We start from the raw sequence: 21,245 nt of genomic DNA, 5'->3' as shown, positions 1-21,245 counted from the left end.
AGGCAGGGAGCCACGTCTGCCTCCCTATGCTTGCTTTGTCGGCTGAGACAAATGGCTTAACGATCCTCTCCTCCCTCCTCGTAGGTTCATGTGTGCCCAGCTGCCCAACCCAGTCCTGGACAGCATCAGCATAATTGACACCCCTGGAATCCTGTCTGGAGAGAAGCAGCGGATAAGCAGAGGTAACACTTGGGCTGAATCTAGACATATATTTTAAAAAACACGCACTGTGAAAATTCTTTAAACAAAAAAAAAGAATAATTTTAAAATATATACTGAATTTCCCATTAGCTCACCATCGCCACCTAAGGTCACATTTGGTAATGCAGTTAAAACACACTTCGAACATTATATTTGCAGCTGTATAGCCGAGTCCTTGGGGGCCGGGTGTGCAAGAACTTGATGTTTCTTTGCTGAGGGTTTTGCAGGGCTCTTCTTATGTTTCTATGAGTGTGGTCCCATCTTCTTGGTCAGACAGACCTCATAGCTACAGCCCCACCAGCTTACCCAAGTGAGCTTCAGAATATTAGCACCCGTTCAACTTGCTACAGGTGCTTGTTCAGCAAGTCCCAAGACCTGGACGGAAGAGAGCTGAGCATTGCTGGTATACCGAGGGCCCTTTATTCCAGATCCTTGGGTGAACTCAGTGGCTTCATGTAGGTCTTCCCGGGTGGCTGCTGTGGAACACCATGGTGCAAATGCTAGAACCAATTTGCTGAATAGGAGGAGCATGAACTACAGGGGCACAGTTTCCCAATTCCCTGCCCTGTCCAGAGGGATGTCCTCCTCAAAAGTATTGAAAGCAGCTACGCTCCCAGTGAAGCTCCTCCATCAGTGTAACATGGGAGGTCCGGAGGGTATCAACATGAGAACAGGGCCTTCCCAGTGATGGCTCCCTGCTTGTAGAATGCTGTCCTGGGGGAAGCTTGCCTGGCACCAACCTTACATGAAGGTAAAGGGACCCCTGACCATTAGGTCCAGGCGTGGCCGACTCTGGGATTGCGGCGCTCATCTCACTTTCTTGGCCGAGGGAGTTGGCGTACAGCTTCTGGGTCATGTGGCCAGCATGACTAGGCCGCTTCTGGTGAACCAGAGCAGCACACGGAAACGCCGTTTACCTTCCTGCCTGAGCGGTACCAATTTATCTACTTGCACTTTGACGTGCTTTCAAACTGCTAGGTTGGCAGGAGCAGGGACCGAGCAATGGGAGCTCACCCCGTTGCGGGGATTTGAACCTCCAACCTTCTGACCAGCAAGTCCTAGGCCACCCGCGTCCCTAACCTTACATAACTTCAGGCAAAAACGTTTCTTTTCTGCCAGGCCCTTGGCTTCTAATTTGCTGCAGCCTCCTTGAGTGAGCGGGATGTTTTAATCCTGCCTTTAAAAAGTAGGATTGTCTTCTAGAGTTTTATAATGGTAACAGAAACTGGGTCAGAAAGCTCAATTTGATGTGGCTCTCGATGCCTGGAGCTATGTCGCCTCCTTTCCCAACCAAGCTCCTTGCCCGGAAAGGAAGATCTGAGGCTGTCCCAATAAAACAAATGTTCAGGAACAGAGGAGGGTTTTTTTTAAAGGAGGGGCTGCCCGACCACCTCCCCAGTTGGGGGAGACGGGGTTTCTAACCCTTGGTTGGGGGCGGTGGGTTTAAAATTAGGAGGGTTGCTTCGATGGGGTATATAATCTGGGAGGTTGAATGTACGCCCAGCGTGTTGTGGCTTCTTAAGTGAAATGTTCCGTCCTTGGGAGGGGCAGAGAAGAGCCTCTCTCTTCCTCCACCCCCCTGCCTTTGGCCTATAGCCTATGTCTCCTGGCCAAGTCCAGGCCTCCTTGGAGGAAACTCCCCCCCCCCCCTTCCCATCGCTGAAGTTTCCAGGCGTAGCTTGAAAATATGTGGCTGGCACGAGAAGGGTGTTCTAGGTGGTGTACATAACTCGCCAGGAAGGAGCAGCATTCCTGATGCCTGGGGAGTGTCGCTGCCCCCCTCTCCTTGGGCCCGGGGCAAGCGGAGACCGCGTCTCGTGCTGCGCCGATAGCGAAACTCTGCTCCTGCCAAGCAGATGGACGGCGGCTAAAAATAGCTGCCTTCTTCCCAGGCTCCTGTCTTGGGGGCCATCTTCTCTCTGCCTGTCCTACTACGTCTTGAGACACCCCCAGTTCGGCTTCCATCATCTCCTGGCTGTGCTACGGTCTCCTTTCCAGGTGGGGGGGGGCCTAGCACCTCTGCTGCCTTTGGGGTTGGGGAAAGAGAAGGGAACCAGGCCTTGCCCCAGAGGAGAAGTTATAGGGAGATGGAGGTGCCCTTTGCTGTCCTGGTGCCCGAGTGGGACAGAAGTGAAACATATGTCTTATTGCAGGCCTGGAAATTTGACTTTTCTCCTTGCCCTGCTATCAGGAAGTGCTGCAGATGAGCGATAAGGCTCCACTTGACCCCAGCAAGCAAGAAACCAGGATGTGGTGGTCAATGAGCTTGGGTTTAGCAAATGAGCGCTCATACACATTCTAATTTTTTTAAACTATCCTTTAATATATGGAATCTTGCAGTCACCGAGAAACTAGCACGCAAGCTTCATGTGCTCAAAGAACCTATAAAACGCTTTTGTAAAGTTTGGTGGACCTTTGTGTCTTACGCATCAACTAGCAACTTACATGACCTGCACGTAGAAAAGAAATAATGGACTCCCTGATTTAATATCTTTTTAAATTGGTTGTATTAACTGTACTGACCTCTACTGTATGAATATCTCTTCAGTGGCTTCCCAACTTTTTTGGGGTGTGTGGGTGTGTTTTCTTCACTTGTTGTTGTTGCCTGCAAAAAGAAAAATTGTATAATGGTCTAACTCTTGGGAGGCTTAGTTTGCTCAGAATCAAGCAGTCTCAGCCAACTCCTGCCCTTGTGGAGGCAGACCTCTATGCGTGCCTTCTGTGCCCTTTGCCCTCTCTCACAGAGATATGTGGCCAAGCCAGTCTGAGCTCTGCTGGGAGCTGGATTCCCTTCTGGTGCTGGTCTGGCAGGGGCCTCCCAGAAGGTGCTCAGGAGCCGTTCTGCTGAGCGCCGGAGGGCAAAACAAGTGTGTGTTGATCCCCTCCATCACGTTCCACAGGCAAAGGGAGACAAGGATATGGCAGCGGATGGGCTGTTGTGCTTCAGGGTATCTTGTGTCCTGATCTCTGCCACCGGCAAGGTGACCAAGTCCCCTATGGGAAGCTGCAGCCCCTGCCTTGCAGAAAGAACGCTGCGGCACGAGGAAGACCAGTGTGGCTCTAGGTGTTGGCCAATGAGCTTAGAGATGCTTCAGTGTTCGTTCTCCTCTCCTCTGCCCTCCTCATTCGTTTTTCCTTTTATAGCTTGTCTAATAGATGGAGAGCCGCTGGCAGGAAGAGGAACTGTTGTATGTTTTGCTGAACGTAAGCTTTTGTGCTTAGCAGCAGCCTTAAGATTAAGTATCTTACAGCCCTTCAGGTATGTAGGCAGAAAGCTGTAGAAAAAGCAGGCTGGCAAGCTCAGTTGGATAGAAGTGTTCAGGAAGTGCTAGTGGCATTTCAGAAGCCAGGGAGACAGGATTGATTTTGTCAACCTCTGTCACTATTATACCTGCTGGAGCAAAAGACACCCCCCCCCAATTTATTGCACCTTGTTCCCCTCCCAGTGTCGGGGTGGGGTGGGGATCCAGTTCTCTTTCCAGCACTGGATTTCCAAGACAGGATCATCTGTGAAGCTGACCAGCCTTTGTTGATGCTTTGGGAGTAAATGTGAACGAGTGTATAGGATTAGTTCAACTTAGAGCCTTGGTGCTCTGGTTTGTTTTGTATTCTGTTTCAAGGTTCTGCCTGCTTTCCCGCTACCTTGGTTTCCTATTTAAGTTTCTTAATTTGACCACTGAACTGTGTGTGGTTGCCAGCCTCCAGGTTTCTGAATCCCCATGTGCCCAGACACCTGGCCTTCAAGCTACTGGGAGTTTGGGATTGGCATTGCAAGCAGAAAAGCGCACTCTTCTGTGGGTCTGGGAGAGAGTGTGGACTTCCACTACACTCTGAGCAAACCAGAAAGGTGCAGTTTGGACTCAGGAGTCCTGGGTCATCAGCTCAGAACCTTTTAAAAAAAGTAATTGCTTTAGCTCATCCTGGCTTCCCTCCCCTCTGGGGTTTCAGGAGTGAAAGGGTGGGTGGCATCGATGCCAGGCTGCTGTGTCACAGTTGGGCATCCGAGAGGCTGGGAGAGGCTCTCTGGAGCACCTCTGCTTCATCAGACCTTCCAACTCTACAATTCCACTATTAATCTTATTTATTTTCATATATGCCCCTGTGTTCACCGCCAAGGTAATTTTTATATGCAGTGCTTTGCAGATTCTTAAAATAAGATACCAGTAAACTCGGAAAGCCCCGCATTCCTGGCTGTTTGCTTTGCAAAGTGTCTCTGGGCGTGGGGGGCAGTGGTGGAACTTCTCTTCTGCCCCCTGCCCCAATCACTCGCCCTCCTTCCACCTTCCTGCCTGGAACACGGGAAGGAATGGGGAACAGGGTGTCCGGCTATTGCCTCCCAGGCCACCGCCCCCCCCCCCCGTTGCTTTTCCTCATTGCTGCATCTCTGGTCTCCTCTGTTGGCAGGGAGCCTTTTGCAAAACGGTGGGTGTGGCTGTCCGGTGATGTCAACGCTTTTTGCAGTGACTCACAGGAAGTTGGAATTCTTACTCCTATTGTTTTTCAGGAGGGCTAGGAGGGACTCACTTTTTCCACACCTCGTCCAGGCCAGGAAGTTTTAGCCTGCGAGAGGTTTACCTGGAAATGTTTCAGGGAATCCGAAAGGTGGAAAAGCTTTTCTGGGATGGTGATTCAGAGTGAGTGAGTGTGTGTCTGTCTGTGTGTGTGTGTATTTAGAGGGGGAAAACCATTTGAGGTATCCCCTTACAAAACCAACCTTCCTTCCTTCCTCCTCCTCCTCAAACATTCCAAAGGGAGATCTGAAAAAGGGAAGCTCTCTTGCCCTGAGTCAGGGCACTGACTCACCTGACCCAGTGCTATCGGCAGAGACTGGCTGTGCTGGTTCTCTGGGGTTTCAGCGCCAGGCCTTCCCCCACGTGAGTTCAACTGGGGATCCTTTGTGCGCAAAGCAAGGTGCCATTTCCCTCCCTCCCTGGCACTGCTGCTTTCTTTCGGCCTGGAATAGCTTAACTTCCCCAAATGACACTTCCATTCTAGGAAGCAAGATGTGCACATCAGCATGGGGAAAGTTCCCCCTTTTCAGATGAATTGGAAATCACAGGGGTTTCTTTTTTCTTCTTTTTTTTGCAAACAAAGGCGATTCTGCTGTGAGGGAGATTTGGCACATTCTGGCCTCCCTCTTCCCCTCACAGCATCTGAGAGCGATAAGCCTGTGGTGTCTGCTTCCCATCTCTCACCAGCCTCCTTTGGCCGCCCTGAATTCGGCTCCTGGGCTGAGCCTGGCACGACCAACCACTTCTCTCTTGCAGCTGAGCTTTCAAATGCCAATACAGTGGTACCTCGAGTTACAAATGCCTCAGGTTACAAACGCTTCAGGTTACAAACTCTGCTAACCTGGAAGAGTTACCTCAAGTTGAGAACTTTGCCCCAGGATGAGAACGGAAATTGTGTGCCGGCGGTGCAGTGGCAGCAAGAGGCCCCATTAGCGAAAGCACGCCTCTAGATAAGAACAGTTTCAGGTTAAGAACGGACCTACAGAACGAAATAAGTTTGTAACTAGAGGTACCACTGTACAAGGAACATCTGCTGGGTCGGGCCAATGGCCCACCTGGTCCAGCATCCCATTCACACAGTTGCCAGCCAGATGCCTCTTTTGGGAAACTGGCAAGCAGGATCCAAGTGCGAGTTCAGCTCTCCCCTCCTGCGATATTCAGAAGCAGTGCTGTCTTGGTGTGGGGTTGGGGGGGATAGGGGCAGAGCACAGCCGTAATGACTAGTAGCCAAAGGTAGTCCTCTCCTCCATGAACTTGTCCAGTCCTCTTCTGCAACTATCCAAGCTGGTGCCCGCCAGGGTCTCCTGTGGGAGTGAGTTCCATAGGTTAAATCTGCACTGCATGGAGAAGGACTTTCCTTTTATCCGTCCTAAACCTTGCGATGGCTCCAATTGCAGTTGCCTTTTTTCGTAAACCTCCTGTGGTAGTTGATGCAAGTTCATAGCCTGGCTTTTGGAGCGTGAGGAGAGTGCCTCTGAGCATGCATGAAGTGCACACCCCCTCATTGCCTGCAGTGTACAAGCCAGGGAACCTGAGCTGCAGGGTGGCTTGTTGTGGTAGGAATGTGAGCAGAAGGGTTTGTGAAAGCCTAGTTTGGTATGATATGTGCCCCTCTGGGGCAGGGATAGAGGTGGGCGTGGGGAGGGGTAGGGGGAGGCGACATCCCTCTCTGCACTGAGGGCACCCAGGCCTGGCCTGTGGGAAAGCCTTGGCCCTTGGTGACCTCCTGCCTGGCAGCCGAGTAACCTCGCCTGGAAGCTGCCCTTGGGAAAGTTCCTCTGCAGCTGGTGAGCCACAACTTCCTTCCTCAGTTACAATGAGTGTGTTCCTTCAACCTAATAGCTGATGTAATAAACAAAAATCTGCCCTTATTCCCTTATGGGGGGCACAAGAGCCCTTATAGAGTCCTTTGTAGGTTCTCCATCGGTCAGAGAAAATAACAGAGGCCAACCAGAGAATACTGAGAAGCAAAGCAGCTTGTAAGCCTGATCTTTATTGAACTGTTGCAACAGGGTGCTCCCCTCACACGCAGGAAAGGAGGAGGACCCAGAACCCAGGTGTGCCCGCCCTTATATAGACACTTTAAATTCCCTGCCCTGGAGCTCAAGACCACCCCTCCATACATCACAGAAGGGGTATAACCCAAGACCCACCCCCCACAAACATCATACCTACATCACAGAAAAAGTGGTCTGCAACAGAAATTTGAATGTTGTTGTTTTTCCTGTCTGCCAGGTTATCTGATAATGCCTTATCTGATTGACTTTCCTGGTAGTCTGGCCATTCCTTTGAGATGGTGATTTCCTAATTCCTGAGACAATGGGAAGGTTCTCTCACCCCCTCCCTCCTTGCAGAGAAAACATTTGGTCAGTTTGGGAGTCAAAATGGTTTCAGGGTGGTCTTCCTGTGCTGCTCCAGACATGTGGTCCCCATATCTATGTACGTGCTAGATTGGTACATTTATGAACATTTATTATATATATAAAAGCCCTTAATTTTTTTATTTCACTAAAAGAAGAAATTCCCCCGTCTCACTTCATGCAGAAATCACCCAGCTGGTGCTTGATGTCTAATTCTCATTGCTGCCGCTCGAAGTTAGCCCTTTGAAGAGTGGATAGAGAAAGGTTTTTTTTCCTTCCTCTCTCGTAACATGAGATGTCGTGGGCACCCAGTGCTGGAAGATTCAGGAAAGCTGATAGCACTTCTTTGCATAGTGCAGAGTTAACCTGTGGAACTCCCTCCCACAGTGATGGCCGCCAACCTAGATGGCTTTAAAAAGGGGACTGGACAAATTCATGGCCCTCTGTGGCTACTAGCCACAACGGCTCTGCTCTGCTTTCGCAATTGGAGGCAGCAATGCTGGGCTTAGATGGGCCATCAGCCTGAAATCCACCAGCCTGACATTCTTGCGAGTTTCAGCCCCCCACTTCCAAGTGGTGGTGGGATTTCTCCCTTTTCAGTACCCTGATTATCATGAGTTAAAAGCCTCTGCTGGCAGCTATGGGTCTCTGATCAGGAGCAGCTGAACTGGAAAGGAATGCAGATGCCTTTCTCTGTGAATTGTCGTCTCTGCTGCACCAGGACCTCCATTATTCTGAGTTCTGGATGTGTATGGAGGCGGTGGCTGTCGTCATCCAGTCTGCCCTGAGTTGGGGCCTCAAGCAAGACCCATATCTGAGTGGCAGGGCACCTGTTCTGCTTGCAGAAGGCTGGGAACCCTACCCGTCCCTGGAACAGTGGGAGATCTGCCAGCAGTGACCCCAGACTCTTAGGTACAATTGGAGCAGCACTGATTCTGAATTCCAGTTTCTGGAAACCACAAGAGGGGAGAGGGCCTTGTGCCAGGGTCCTGCTTGCAGATTTCCCACAAGCTGGCCACCACGAGGACAGAATGATAGACTAGATGGGCCACCAGCCTGATCCAACAGTGTCTCCTTATGTTCTTAAACTTTCCTTTAAGTGCCGTATTTTCTGCTCCATAAGATGCACCAGACCACAAGACGCAGCTAGTTTTTGGAGGAGGAAAACAAGCTGCGCAGCCTGCATTCGCTCCATATGACGCACACACATTTCCCCTTACTTTTTAGGAGGGAAAAAGTGAGTCTTATAGAGCAAAAAATACGGTATGTCTTAGGGTTAGGAAGTAAAATGTGCAAGTACCCTTCTAGGTGACTTCTGTGAGATGAGGCAGCCTTGCTGCTCCGACCTTTCAGGATTTTTTAGCCAGTGAGCAACATTGGGGGTTGTGACTGACGAGTGAGTTGTTTGGACACCAGGCTATAGAATCTCTAGGGTCCCAAAGAACTGCTGTCTGTCCCCCCGACCCCATCAGTCGCTGTACTCTTTCTGTTTGTCTTGTTCTCCAGTCCTTGGAAAAGGCAAACTATGTAAATTCCAAGCAACCAGCATGCCTCTTTCCTGTGGTGAGTTTGTTTGAGATGAGGTGCTTCCTAGATGAGGTACTTCCTAGGGACGCAGGTGGCGCTGTGGGTTAAAGCCTCAGCGCCTAGGACTTGCCGATCGAAAGGTCGGCGGTTCGAATCCCTGCGGCGGGGTGCGCTCCCGCTGCTCGGTCCCAGCGCCTGCCAACCTAGCAGTTCGAAAGCACCTCCGGGTGCAAGTAGATAAATAGGGACCGCTTACCAGCGGGAAGGTAAACGGCGTTTCCGTGTGCGGCTCTGGCTCTGGCCAGAGCAGCGATGTCACGCTGGCCACGTGACCCGGAAGTGTCTCCGGACAGCGCTGGCCCCTGGCCTCTTAAGTGAGATGGGCGCACAACCCCAGAGTCTGTCAAGACTGGCCCGTACGGGCAGGGGTACCTTTACCTTTTACCTTTACTTCCTAGAAGTCATTTTCTGCAAGTTCTACTCCAAAATAATTTTGAGTGGACGTTAAAAAATTCCACCCCCCTTCCGGTCACTAATGCATAGCTGTCAACGTTCTCCTTTTTTTAAGGGTAATTCCCTTATTCTGAATAGGATTCCTTGCAAGAAAAGGGAAAAGTTGACAGCTATGCACTAATGTAAAATTTGAAAACTTCACAAAGAGGCTTAGCCATGTCTGCTATGTATGAGAGGAAGAGCAGAGACTCATTAAGAATTCACATCACTATTATTAACTTTATTACCCCCAGGCCCCCGGATGGGTTACAACAAATTAAAATTCAGAATTATAAACCATTGAAGCAAATCTCACACAGGAATATGGTTAACTTACAGTGCAATTATGTACATGTCCACTCGGATATAACTTTCTTTAACTAAAAACAATAGTTAAGACATCATAACACAGTTAGAACCAGTGATTAAAGTACAGAATGCCCAGCGTCTTGCCTCGTCTGCACCTTGGTTCTACAAGGCCCCTCTGAACAGGAAACTCTTAGCCAGTCCAACCTCCCTTGGGGGGGGGAATCCCTCAATCTGGGAGCAGCTACAGAAAAGGCTCCACCAAATACCACCACCAGGCCTACTTCTTGTGTTGATGGGACCGAGAAGGGGTTCACCCAAGGATCTTGGCACCCAGGCAGGTTCATCCAGAACCGTCTGGGTGAAATTGGACTACAGCTCCCATCATCCCTGGCCATGTTGGCTGGGGCAACAGTATATGGAGGACCACAGATGTTCTCCACCCTATTCTGGGGCTCTCACTACACCATCTAGGAGAGCTTCCTGTCTGATTTATGAACTTTGGCTGATTCTCCAGCTACGACCGTGCCTGACCCGCTGTAATCCACGCACTGGTAACCTCAAGGCCAGACTACTGCAACACGCTCTGTGGGGCTGCCCTTTGAAGCTCCAGACGGTGCGGAATGTGGTGGCCAGACTGCTGATGGGGGCATCTTTCTGACAACATGCAAAGCCCTTGTTAAAACATCTGCACTGGGTATCCATCTGCTGCTGAGCCAGGTTCAAGGTCCTTGTATTAATTTACAAAGCCTTGAGCAATTTAGGTCCAGAGTACCTAAGAGGTCACTGAGATCATCCACAGAAGCGTTGGTGGCTGGTTCCAGAGTTGGTGAGGCACATTTGACAACAAGAACAACAAGTAAACAAGCCTTTACTGTCATTGGCTCCAGTGTCGTTCCTCTTCATTCCACCTCCATGTGGAATGTCTGTGTAATGTGGAGTTGTGGAATGCTCTGCCATTAGAGATTCTGCAAGATGCCTTCAGTTTCCTGTATTAAACACCTGCTGAAAACTTTTCTGTTCTGTCAGGCTCATGCAGGCAATTAAGAATGAATGCATCTTTCCATAATCATTAGCTGATTTCTGATTTTAACTTTGTTAGGTTTATCGTTTGGCCTTTATATAGATGCAGTAACTGTTGTAAACCACTCTGGTACTTTTTTAAATGAGTATCGGTGTATAGATAAATAAAATAAATGTCTGGCAGCTTTGCGCGGTCAGGGAGAGAGATTCAGCTTCTCTTGTTCAGCCTTCTTCCTTGTGTGAAGCTCTGTTAGCAAGAGTGAACAGGCTCTGCAAATGCAGCTGCTCATCTCTCCCTCCCAAAGTCTCCTCCCCCCACTTCCTGTTTTCAACCCATTGTCTGTAAATTGGCTGACTTTGGCATGAGATGAGCAGATAAAAGATTGTCAGGGCAGGAGATCAAGCTGAGCACAGCAGGGCCACAAGCATCTAGCCAGTCCAGAGCAAGGGGACAATTCCGGGCTTTGGGTTAAAACCCAGAGGCAGGTTCAGGCAAGCCAACAAGGGGAGGGGGGAATTCTTTAGATGTGCTCAGACTTGCAAGGGTCGACCTGAAGCAGGTCTTAGTCTCTTTCTTTCAGTAGGTTGAAAATGGCTCCCGACCCATTTAACAGCAAAAAAAAGGCCTCTTGACCACCCCCAAACAGCTGAGCCAGGTTATCAAGGCATACCCTCCAACATTTCTCTGATGAAAAATTGTTGTTGTTGTTGTTTAGTCGTTTAGTCGTGTCCGACTCTTTGTGACCCCATGGACCGGAGCACGCCAGGCACTTCTGTCTTCCACTGCCTCCCGCAGTTTGGTCAAACTCATGCTAGTAGCTTCGAGAACACTGTCCAACCATCTCGTCCTCTGTCGTCCCCTTCTCCTTGTGCCCTCCATCTTTCCCAACATCAGGGTGTTTTCCAGGGAGGCTTCTCTTCTCATGAGGTGGCCAAAGTATTGGAGCCTCAGCTTCAGGATCTGTCCTTCCAGTGGGACAGCCTATTCAATTATTATTATTATTATTATTATTATTATTAATAATAATAATAATAATAATAATAATAATAATAATACTTTATTAATGTTGCTGTTTATACCTCACCCATCTGACTGGGTTTGCCGCAGCCACTCTGGGTTGCTTTCAACATGAATAAAAACATAATAAAACATTTAAAAAGCTTCCCTATACAGGGCTGCCTTCAGGTGGTTCAGGGGTCAGATAACTCCCTAACCTCCAGCATGTCTCAGATGGGAATACAGACATCATAAGGAAAAGCAGGACATTCCTGGATCAAATCAGAAACTGTAATGGCTTCTGTAAATCTGGGACTGTCCCTGGAAAATAGGAACACTAGGAAGGTCTGTCAAGGCTATCTGTGGCTGCTAACTACCATGCTCTGTCTCTCTCGTCAGAGGCAGTAAATGCTTCTGAATACTAGTTGCTGGAAAGCACAGGAGGGGAGAGGAATCTTGTGCTCTTGAGTTCTGTTTGCCAGTTTCCCACTGGGGCATCTGGTTGGCTGCTGTTAGAACAGGATTCTGGGCTTGATGGGCCACCATTGGCCTGATCCAGCAGGGCTCATCTGATGAATATTTGGGGGAACCTCTGGCCAGTGTCCTGGGCTGGCTGAGTTTGTATTTCTTGCAGTGTCTCAAACTTTGGGTCCCCAGCTGTTGTTGGACTACAGCTCCCATCATCCCTGACCACTGGTCCTACCTAGCTAAGGATGATGGGAGTTGTTGTCCAGCCATAGCTGGGGACCCAGGTTTGAGAAACGCTGCAACGCTGTGGATTGGCTGGTGACTGTCGAATCCCTTGAGGCGGGGAGCCCAACATCACCAGCCCATCTGTGAAGTTAGAGAAATGCAAATTCAGCCAGCCCACAATAGCCAGATTGTGCCTTTCTGAGCTTTGCTGTTCTTCAGCTATAGAACAGGACTGCATGCTTCAGTGCTGACAAAACATTTCTCTTCCCTTTTTTTTAAAAAAAGTTACTCTTGTGATTAGCCTTGCAGAAGCCACTTCTTTCAACTGCTCCTTCTCTCAGCCTCAGACTTCCTCGCATGTAAAGCAGGAGTGTTGACAGGTGGTTTTTTTTTGGTGTTCCTTCAGCTCCACTGGCCAGCTGAGATTTCTGTCTTGGAATGCAGTACGGTTGCATCTTATGCTGAGGTTCTGTTCCAGTGAAAGTTCCATGTGCACATGAACATTGTGTGTACATTGTGAATCCCCCATGCTCTATGAGAGCCAGCATGCTGAGCAGGCCTTGCCCCTCCAAGCAAGGCAGAGAGCTAAAAGTTGTTCCCCTAGCTCTTCTCCAAAATCTTTCTCCTATTTTAGTCTTAATGAGATAAGGGGAGGGGTGGCCATTGTTGTGAAGGTTTTAGATAGTTTGAAAACAATTCCCTTTAGGATAATACTGGTTTAAATGGTTAGTTGGTGAGGTTGTCATAAGACTGTAGAGATGGAAGTGTTAGAAAATCGGGTATATAAGCTAGGCACCAAATGGCTCCTTAAACCAGGGTTATGGTCGCCAAAGTGGAATGCCTAGCTGCCATTTAGGGCGCAGATGGCTCAAAAGTTGTATCCTGGCACCTGGGCATCTTCACTTGGTCACAAGTGGCTGATTATTGTTGTTGTTTAGTCGTGTCCGACTCTTCGTGACCCCCTGGACCAGAGCACGCCAGGCACTCCTGTCTTCTACTGCCTCCCGCAGTTTGGTCAAACTCATGCTGGTAGCTTCGAGAACACTGTCCAATCATCTTGTCCCCTTCTTCTTGAGCCCTCAATCTTTTCCAACATCAGGGTCTTTTCCAGGGAGTCTTCTCTTCTCATGAGGTGGCCAAAGTATTGGAGCCTCAGCTTCAGGATCTGTCCTTTCAGTGAGCACTCAGGGCTGATTTCCTTCAGAATGGATAGGTTTGATCTTCTTGCCGTCCATGGGACTCTCAAGAGTCTCCTCCAGCACCAGAATTCAGAAGCATCAATTCTTCGGCGATCAGCCTTCTTTATGGTCCAGCTCTCACTTCCATTCATCACTACTGGGAAAACCATAGCTTCAACTATATGGACCTTTGTTGGCAAGGTGATGTCTCTGCTTTTTAAGATGCTGTCTAGGTTGGTCATTGCTTTTCTCCCAAGAAAAGTGGCCTATAGCCAGGTACAAAATGCGCCTGGCAAATTTCAAACGCTGCCTGCAATGCCACGCATTGCCACGTTTTTTCTGCAGAAAACTTAATCACAGCTGCTCCTCCGGAAACAGTATATGCTTGCTATCTCATGTGTAGTTTCAGGCATGCAGCAGAGACTGGGCTCCATCTTGTTTCCAGCTCTATACACAATTTGTGTGTTTTGAGTCCAAGTGCAGGGAAGTTGGGGGGCCCTGCTTGGAAATGTAAACAGGGGAAACCCCATTGAGCAGAAGTGCCTGTAAGCAGCATTGTGCTTCCTGTAACCCCTCTATGCTGGGAAACTGAACTGGCTATCCCAGTGCACAGGCGGGGGTGTTGTGGTGGCTCTGGGGAGTCCTCCAAAATGGTAAGAATAGGCCTGGGGGCACAGGCAAAGAAGAGATGTCTTCAATCCTTTATTTTTTATTTTTTTCAAAGCACCATTTAGAAGCAACAATCAATATTCAACAATCTCTTTCACACACACACACACACACACACACAGAGAGAGAGAGAGAGAGAGAGAGAGAGAGAGAGAGAGAAGAACCAGATGTCTAACTACATTTAACTTTTAACCTTAAGTTTTTCAGCAAAAGTATCATCCCACAAACCTCCATGTGTCCTCAGAGCTCATAAGCCACGTTCCATCGATGTTACATATGTAATAAAACCAAGCCAGGCTGACTGAAAAGAGGTGATGGTTTTTGTCTGCATGACAGTCTTAGATGCGGGTTGTCTGTTGGTCCATTGGTCTTAAGTCCCAGCGTTGTGAGGTCCAGATCTCAAAACAGAACTGCATTTAGTGTCTTCCAATACCTTTCAATAGATAGCAAGCCATGCTGCTGCCTTTCTATCTCCAGCCAGGAATTTATATGGTAGCTTGTAGCATGGGAGGTTAAAGGTGGGCCTGCCTTGCCTCTGTTGCCTTGTCTCCACTTGGATCAGCTCCCTGAATTGTACACTGCTGCAGATCTCCCTTGGGATCCACCCAGGATGGCAACCCACCTTGCTTTTCAGCTGGCCCTTTTAAAATTAACAGGCTGCTTTGGGGGGGCGGGGGCGGGTTAGTCTGTCCAAGAAAGCATACAGCTCACAAAAACTGTTTATAAAATCCAATAGTACAAGCACCGTGTACATGTTTAAAAAACCGAGGCCAATTAAAATAAATAAAAAGGCTGTCTGTGCAAGAACAAGTCTCTGAAATGCAGCCTAGATTAAGGAAAAGGCAGCACAAAATGAATGAGGCTTTTGGAAACACAGCTTAAAATAAATTTGGACACCTAGGAGGGAAGGAGAGGCTGGTCTACACTGACTGACAGCTACGGCTCTCCAGGGGGTCAGGCTTGGGGGTGTTCGTACCTGGCGATGCTCATGGGGATTGAACTGGAGGCCTTCTGTATGCAGGACAGGTGTCCTCTGCCCATGAGCTCCAGACCCTCCCCTTTCATGCTATAGATCAGTGCTTCCCAACTGGTGTTCTGTGGACTGCAGGGGGTCTGCGTAACCCATCCATGGCACCATTGACATAACAAAAACTGCCATACAGATATCGAAAGGTTCAGAAGCAGAAGGTCCATAGCTTGGCTTCTGAAAAACAGGGGTCCGCAGTACTTAGCTAACTGGGAACCACTAGATTGATGTGAGCTTTAATCTGCAATCTAAAATATTTTCCAAGCCCGTTTTGCTGCCCTGCTGATGACTGCATGCAAGACTCAAAACACCCGGACATGTATTAGTCCTGGAAGACAACACTTTATGCTTGGTAGCTGTTTCAATAAAGTTTGCGTCACCAGTTAGCTCAGCTGGTGTTGATAATGCCAAGGTCGCAGTTTCAATCCCTATATGGGTGGCCTGCGTATTCCTGCATTGCAGGGGTTTGGGGGCCCTTCCGACTCTCTGATTCTATGTTGCCTTCCTTCTCCCCCCCCCCCCCCCCCCAGGCTATGACTTTGCGGCGGTCCTGGAGTGGTTTGCGGAGCGGGTGGACCGCATTATCCTCCTCTTTGACGCCCACAAGCTGGACATCTCGGACGAGTTCTCCGAGGTGATCAAGGCCCTGAAGAACCACGAGGACAAGATCCGGGTGGTGCTGAACAAGGCGGACCAGATCGAGACGCAGCAGCTGATGAGGGTCTACGGTGCCCTCATGTGGTCGCTGGGCAAGATCATCAACACGCCCGAGGTGGTGCGTGTCTACATTGGCTCCTTCTGGTCCCACCCGCTCCTCATCCCAGACAACCGGAAGCTCTTCGAGGCGGAGGAGCAAGACCTCTTCAAGGACATCCAGTCCCTCCCGCGAAACGCAGCCTTAAGAAAGCTCAATGACCTCATCAAGCGGGCCAGGCTGGCCAAGGTGGGTGCCCGTCCCCGGGGGGGGGGCGGGTTTTTCCTGTCCTTCAAGGCCAGTCAGGTGAGCTCTGGCTGCCCAGTGATGGAGGAAGGGTGCCCGTCCCAGGTGGCTCCCTGGATTGCAGGGGGGGAAAGCTTTCAGTATGTTTCTTAGCACAATTCAAAGTGTCGGTGCTGACCTTTAATGCCCTAAACGGCCTCGGCCCTGTATACCTGAAGGAGTGGCACCACCTCCCTTGTCCAGCCCAGACACTGAGGTCCAGATCCGAGGGCCTTCTGGCGGTTCCCTCACAGCGAGAAGTGAGGTTAAAGGGAACCAGGCAGAGGGCCTTCTTGGTTGTGGCGCCTACCCTTTGGAACGCCCACCTGGCAGATGTCAAGGAAATAAACAACTATCTGACTTTTAGGCAGCCCTGTATTGGGAAGTTTTTTTAACATTTGATGATCTCAGGTGTTTTTATATTTTGTTAGAAGCTGCCCAGAGTGGCTGGAGCCACCCAGTCAGATGGGCAGCATTTTATTTTAATTTATTCAAGGGCAGAGAGGGCCCATTGGTTCACCCTCATCCAATGTCTTCTTTGGGTCAGTGGTCTTCAACTTATTGAGAGCTGGGACTCCTCTGTAGCAGGATGGGACCCATTTCCAAGGGCAAAAGGGGGGGCCCTTGGTGTTGGAATGGCATGGGCAGGGCTGTCCTTCTGTTGAAGACCAGTTATCTAGCCCAGGTGTGGGGAGCCTGTCTCCCTCCAGATATTGCTGGACTCTTACTCCCATCAGCCTCAGGACACCCCACCCAAAAGCCCAGGGGTGATGGGATTTGTAGTCCAGCAATATCTGGAGGGAGACAGGCTCCCCACACCAGGCCTCGTCTCGCCCATCATTTATTTATTTTTGCAGCCGCTTGTGTCACCTGCAGTTGCTGAGTTCTCAGTCTCTGCTCTCCACCCCCTTGCAGGTCCATGCCTACATCATCAGCTCCTTGAAGAAGGAGATGCCCAATGTCTTCGGGAAGGAGAACAAGAAGAAGGAGCTGGTGAGCAACCTGGGGGAGATCTACCTGAAGATCGAGAGGGAGCACCAGATCTCGCCGGGGGATTTCCCCAACCTCAGGAAAATGCAGGTATGGGGAGATGTTGACCTGTGTAGTGTGTTTGGGACAGGAGCAGGCAGGGCTTGGGCTTGCCTGGAGAGCAAGGAGGTCCTGGAGTCTTGCCGCATGTTTGTGTGTGTTGCAAGAATCACAATGTAGGGGAAACCGTGAAGCCAAACGATGCTTCTCTCGATTCCTGCAGCTCCTGTTAACTCTCTCTTTCCCCCCCCCCTTCCCTTCCTGCGAATCCCAAGAGCAGGCCCTGGAATGAATCACGCGGGGAAAACCGTGAAGCCAGCCAATGCCTCTACATGGCTCCATCCTTGTTTCAGACATTGTGATACATTGCGATGTTTAGCTGGTGATATATCACAATGCTGAAAATTGGCGGCTGGGCTCTCCTTATGATGTCAGTTGTGATTTTTGCCTGCCAGCTTAAGGACCACAGACCTCCTGCCTCTGAGCACCAGTTGCTATGGGGACTGCGAGTGGGGAGAGTGGCGCTGTTGCACTCAGGCCCTTTGGACTGATCCTGCAGGTGGGCTCCTCTTCCCCCACAGTCAAGAGGCGGCGATGCTTCTGAAGGCCAGTCGCAGGAAATCACGGGAGGGGAGAGTGTTGCTCTTGTGCAGGTTTCCCATAAAGGTCAGCCACTGTGAGACCAGGAGGCTGGACTAGTGGGGACCCAGTAGCATCCAGGCTGCTTGGTGACATTCCCAATGGAACCTCCAGATCCAGAGGCAGTCTTTCTGAACTCCCAGGTTCTTAGGGACGTTTGGCCACTATTGAGAACAGAATACTGGGCGAAAAACTCTGGAAAAATGATTTGCAGTTCGCAGCATGTTACTCTTTGAAGGGGAACTACTTAAAAATGATTTACAAATGGTATTTAACTCTGAGTAGGCTTGCAAAGATGTATAAGTGCTGGAGATGCAAAGAGATTGAGGGAACGTTCTTTCATATGTGTTGGATTTGTTAAAGGGTAAAAGAGTATTGGGAAATGATCCATAATGAATTTTTAAAAATGTTTAAAAGTACTTTCCCCCCCCCCAAAAAAAAACACAACAGAGTCCTTTCTGTTGGGGATAATTCAGACTGAAATTCCCAGGTGTCAAAAAAAGGTTATTTATGTATGCCACTACTGCGGCCTGTGTTTTGTCAGCCCCAAAATGGAAAACGAGGTCTCAACCAAAGAAGAGTGGCAGCTTAAGTTGACAGAATACACACAGCTCGTAGACTTAACATATAGAATAAGAGAACAAGAAGAACATACGTTTAGAGGTGACTGGAAAACGTTTATTGAATATATGGGAAATAACTGCGTACAGCTGAAAACGCTGGCAGCATTAAGATAAAATCAACAGTGTAAATAAGTTATGATGGATGTAATAATGGAATGCTGAATGGTATAGTTTTTGTAAAATATGCAGGGATTTATGATACGTAAAATGAACCATGGAAAGAGGAGAAGGGAAGTCATTTATATTTTAAGGATGTAAAAAAATGAGTACTTTAGATTGTAAAACAGAAAATTTAATAAAAATTATATACAAAAAGAAGAACGGAATGCTAGATTTTACTTCATGCTCTTCACATGCCCACCTTATTGTCCCCCCAGGAGCAGCTGCTTACGCAGGACTTCAGCAAGTTCCAGCCGCTGAAGTCGAAGCTGCTGGACGCGGTGGACGACATGCTGGCCAACGACATTGCGCGCCTGATGGTGATGGTGCGACAGGAGGAGGCTCAGATGCCCTCGCAGGTGGTGAAGGGCGGGGCCTTCGAGGGCACCATGAATGGGCCCTTCGGCCACGGCTACGGCGAGGGGGCGGGCGAGGGCATCGACGACCTGGAGTGGGTGGTGAGCAAGGACAAGCCCACGTATGACGAGATCTTCTACACCCTCTCACCCGTCAACGGCAAGATCACGGGCGCCAGCGCCAAGAAGGAGATGGTCAAGTCCAAGCTGCCCAACACCGTCCTGGGCAAGATCTGGAAGCTGGCGGACGTGGACAAGGACGGGCTGCTAGACGACGAGGAGTTTGCCCTTGCCAACCACCTCATCAAGGTCAAGCTGGAGGGGCACGAGCTGCCCGCTGAACTGCCCTCCCACCTGGTGCCGCCCTCCAAGCGCAGGCATGAATGATGCCACCTCCCTGTCGAGCGGGAGGGGCCCCCACCTCTTGACTCTGCCCAGCCTTGGGTGGGCCGCCTGCCCTCAGGAACTCGACTTTGAACTCCCCCGCCCCACGAGAACAAAAGATGCCGCCCCAAACCCACAGATGATTTCGTTTTTTAAAGAAATGTTTTAATACATCTGCTATCTTTGAGGCAGTCGTCTTGTGTGGTGCTGGGGAGGGATCTCTCTCCTGTCGGTATCCTCTTCTCTAGACGAGAGCCCTCAGCGGTGGGGACGCCCCTTTTCCCACCAGGTGTGGTGCCAGTCCCAGCACCTGTCTGACTAGGGGCCCACCTGGGCTGAGGCCCACACCTTGGAGCTTTTCACTCCCACAGGTCGTTTTCCCAGTCGACGCTCGAGAGGGTGTCCATAATTTCCTCGCATCCAGTGGTGTTTGGGTCCTGGTTCAGGGCCTCTGGGTCATTGTGGGGCCAGCCCTCACTTCTTGGGTGATGCCACCCAGCCTTGGCAACCTCCTCACTGCCCCCCCCCACGCTATCACAGTCACTTTCTGAGAACGTGCACCACCACCTGTTTTGACACCTCAGACGGACGCATCACTTCCTGCTTTGCCTAAGAGGTGGTTGATGTTTTTTTACATCACTTCCTCCTCCACCCACCCACCCTGTGCCTTTACAAAGTGGTGCTATAATGGGATTTAATGGGACCAGCTGCTCACATCCCGGTAGCAAAGGGTTGACGCTGCACCAAATGCGTCTCCCCTTCCCCCCACCCCACCCCACCATGCCATGCAGGCACTGGGCAAGAAATTGATAGGGAGGTGATGGGGGGTGGCATTGATTGGAAGGGGGGTCGGGTTCTCCGTATTGCACTGGTTTTCTGGCAGGGGTGGGCTGCACAGTGGGCGTGGAGGTCTCCAGGGATGAACTAGACCCTGCAGTCTGTTTGGCTCAGAAAATCCAGGACTTGTGCATGGAAAAGTATTTGAAGATTTTAAGGTTGTATGTTGTGTCTGAAGAGAGGGAGGCTTATGACGGTCTTTGTTACCCACCAGGCCTGCCAAGGAAGGAAGGAGATATGGTTGGGGGTTGGCATTACAGCCTCCCCCCACCCCCACCCCCAAAATGACTTCAACCTCTCTGTGTGTGTTTGGGTCGGAGGGATAAATGATTTCGCCCACCCTGCCCTCTGCCAGAAGGTTGAAGGAAGATGGGCCAGTATCTTAACCCTGTAGATGGAACATGATTGGCTGAGTCTGTCCAGAGCTGCTTATTGGGATTAGATCCTGCTAAGACCTCGGAGGGGGATCAAAAGTGCAGCTCGGTGTCAGAAGCAGAGGGAGCTGTTGAATGTTCCACCTGCACCCCTTGCATTAAAGTTGATTTTTGGAGATTTGCAGCTGCCTGTTCATTCCCCACCCCCCAAACCACACACACACACACTTTAGTATTTTAAAAGTTTAATAACCCTGTGCTGCTCCAGTGCCAACAAGATGGGCTGTCGTTGGCTACACAGCAAAGCCAGAAACTTCAACCTGGATGAACCTGAAAGGTGTAGTGCTTTCAGTGGGGAAGATTACTGAACACAGAACCCACCCCTGACCATTCAATGCAAGTCCTGCTTAGCCTGAGGCTCCACAAGACACAGCTCCGTAGAGTTGGCATCTCGTCTGTCTTGGGGGACAGTAGAGGAGTGTGCCTTTGCAGCTCCTGCCAGGGCTGTAGATATGGGAGAGACATGTTTCATTGCAGCTGGGGCAGATGAAGGCGTCCGGTTGTGCTGCTGCAGATGCACCAGGTATTTCTTCTCTTCTGCGCTCCTCCCACCGGTCATTCCTCCTCTGGGCACTGCTGTGGATGCACGACCTGGATGTCCGTCTCCAGGCACCGCGGTCATCTGCAAGGGATTCCCATGTGGTGGGGTTTATGTAGCCAGCTGTCCTGTCCCCCTATGCATCCATGCCAACAATTGAATTCTGAGGACAAGGAAGCTTGCCTGTTAGGTATCAGGGTGTTGGCAGGTGCAAATTATGTTTGTGCGTATTGCAAATGCAGAAAACTCCCGGCTCCGTTTCACTGAGGATCGTATGATATAA

General features: G+C 50.0%; 1 protein-coding gene across 1 annotated transcript in view; it reads left to right on the top strand.

Annotated features, from left to right (window-relative positions):
• The window catches only part of EHD1 (EH domain containing 1), a 34,382-nt gene extending 13,837 nt beyond the window's left edge, over positions 1-20,545 (top strand). The window contains exons 3-6 of the mRNA XM_079956766.1: positions 85-182; positions 15,515-15,927; positions 16,879-17,043; positions 18,632-20,545. Of these exons, the coding sequence (XP_079812892.1) occupies positions 85-182; positions 15,515-15,927; positions 16,879-17,043; positions 18,632-19,156 (1,201 nt within the window). The 3' untranslated portion in view covers positions 19,157-20,545. The remainder of the gene's footprint in view (positions 1-84; positions 183-15,514; positions 15,928-16,878; positions 17,044-18,631) is intronic.
• Positions 20,546-21,245: the final 700 nt, after the last annotated feature.

The sequence above is a fragment of the Podarcis cretensis genome (genome assembly GCF_951804945.1).
Source record: "Podarcis cretensis genome assembly, chromosome: 16".
NCBI classification, from domain to species: Eukaryota; Metazoa; Chordata; class Lepidosauria; order Squamata; family Lacertidae; genus Podarcis; species Podarcis cretensis.
This window is presented reverse-complemented; position numbering and strand designations above follow the sequence as displayed.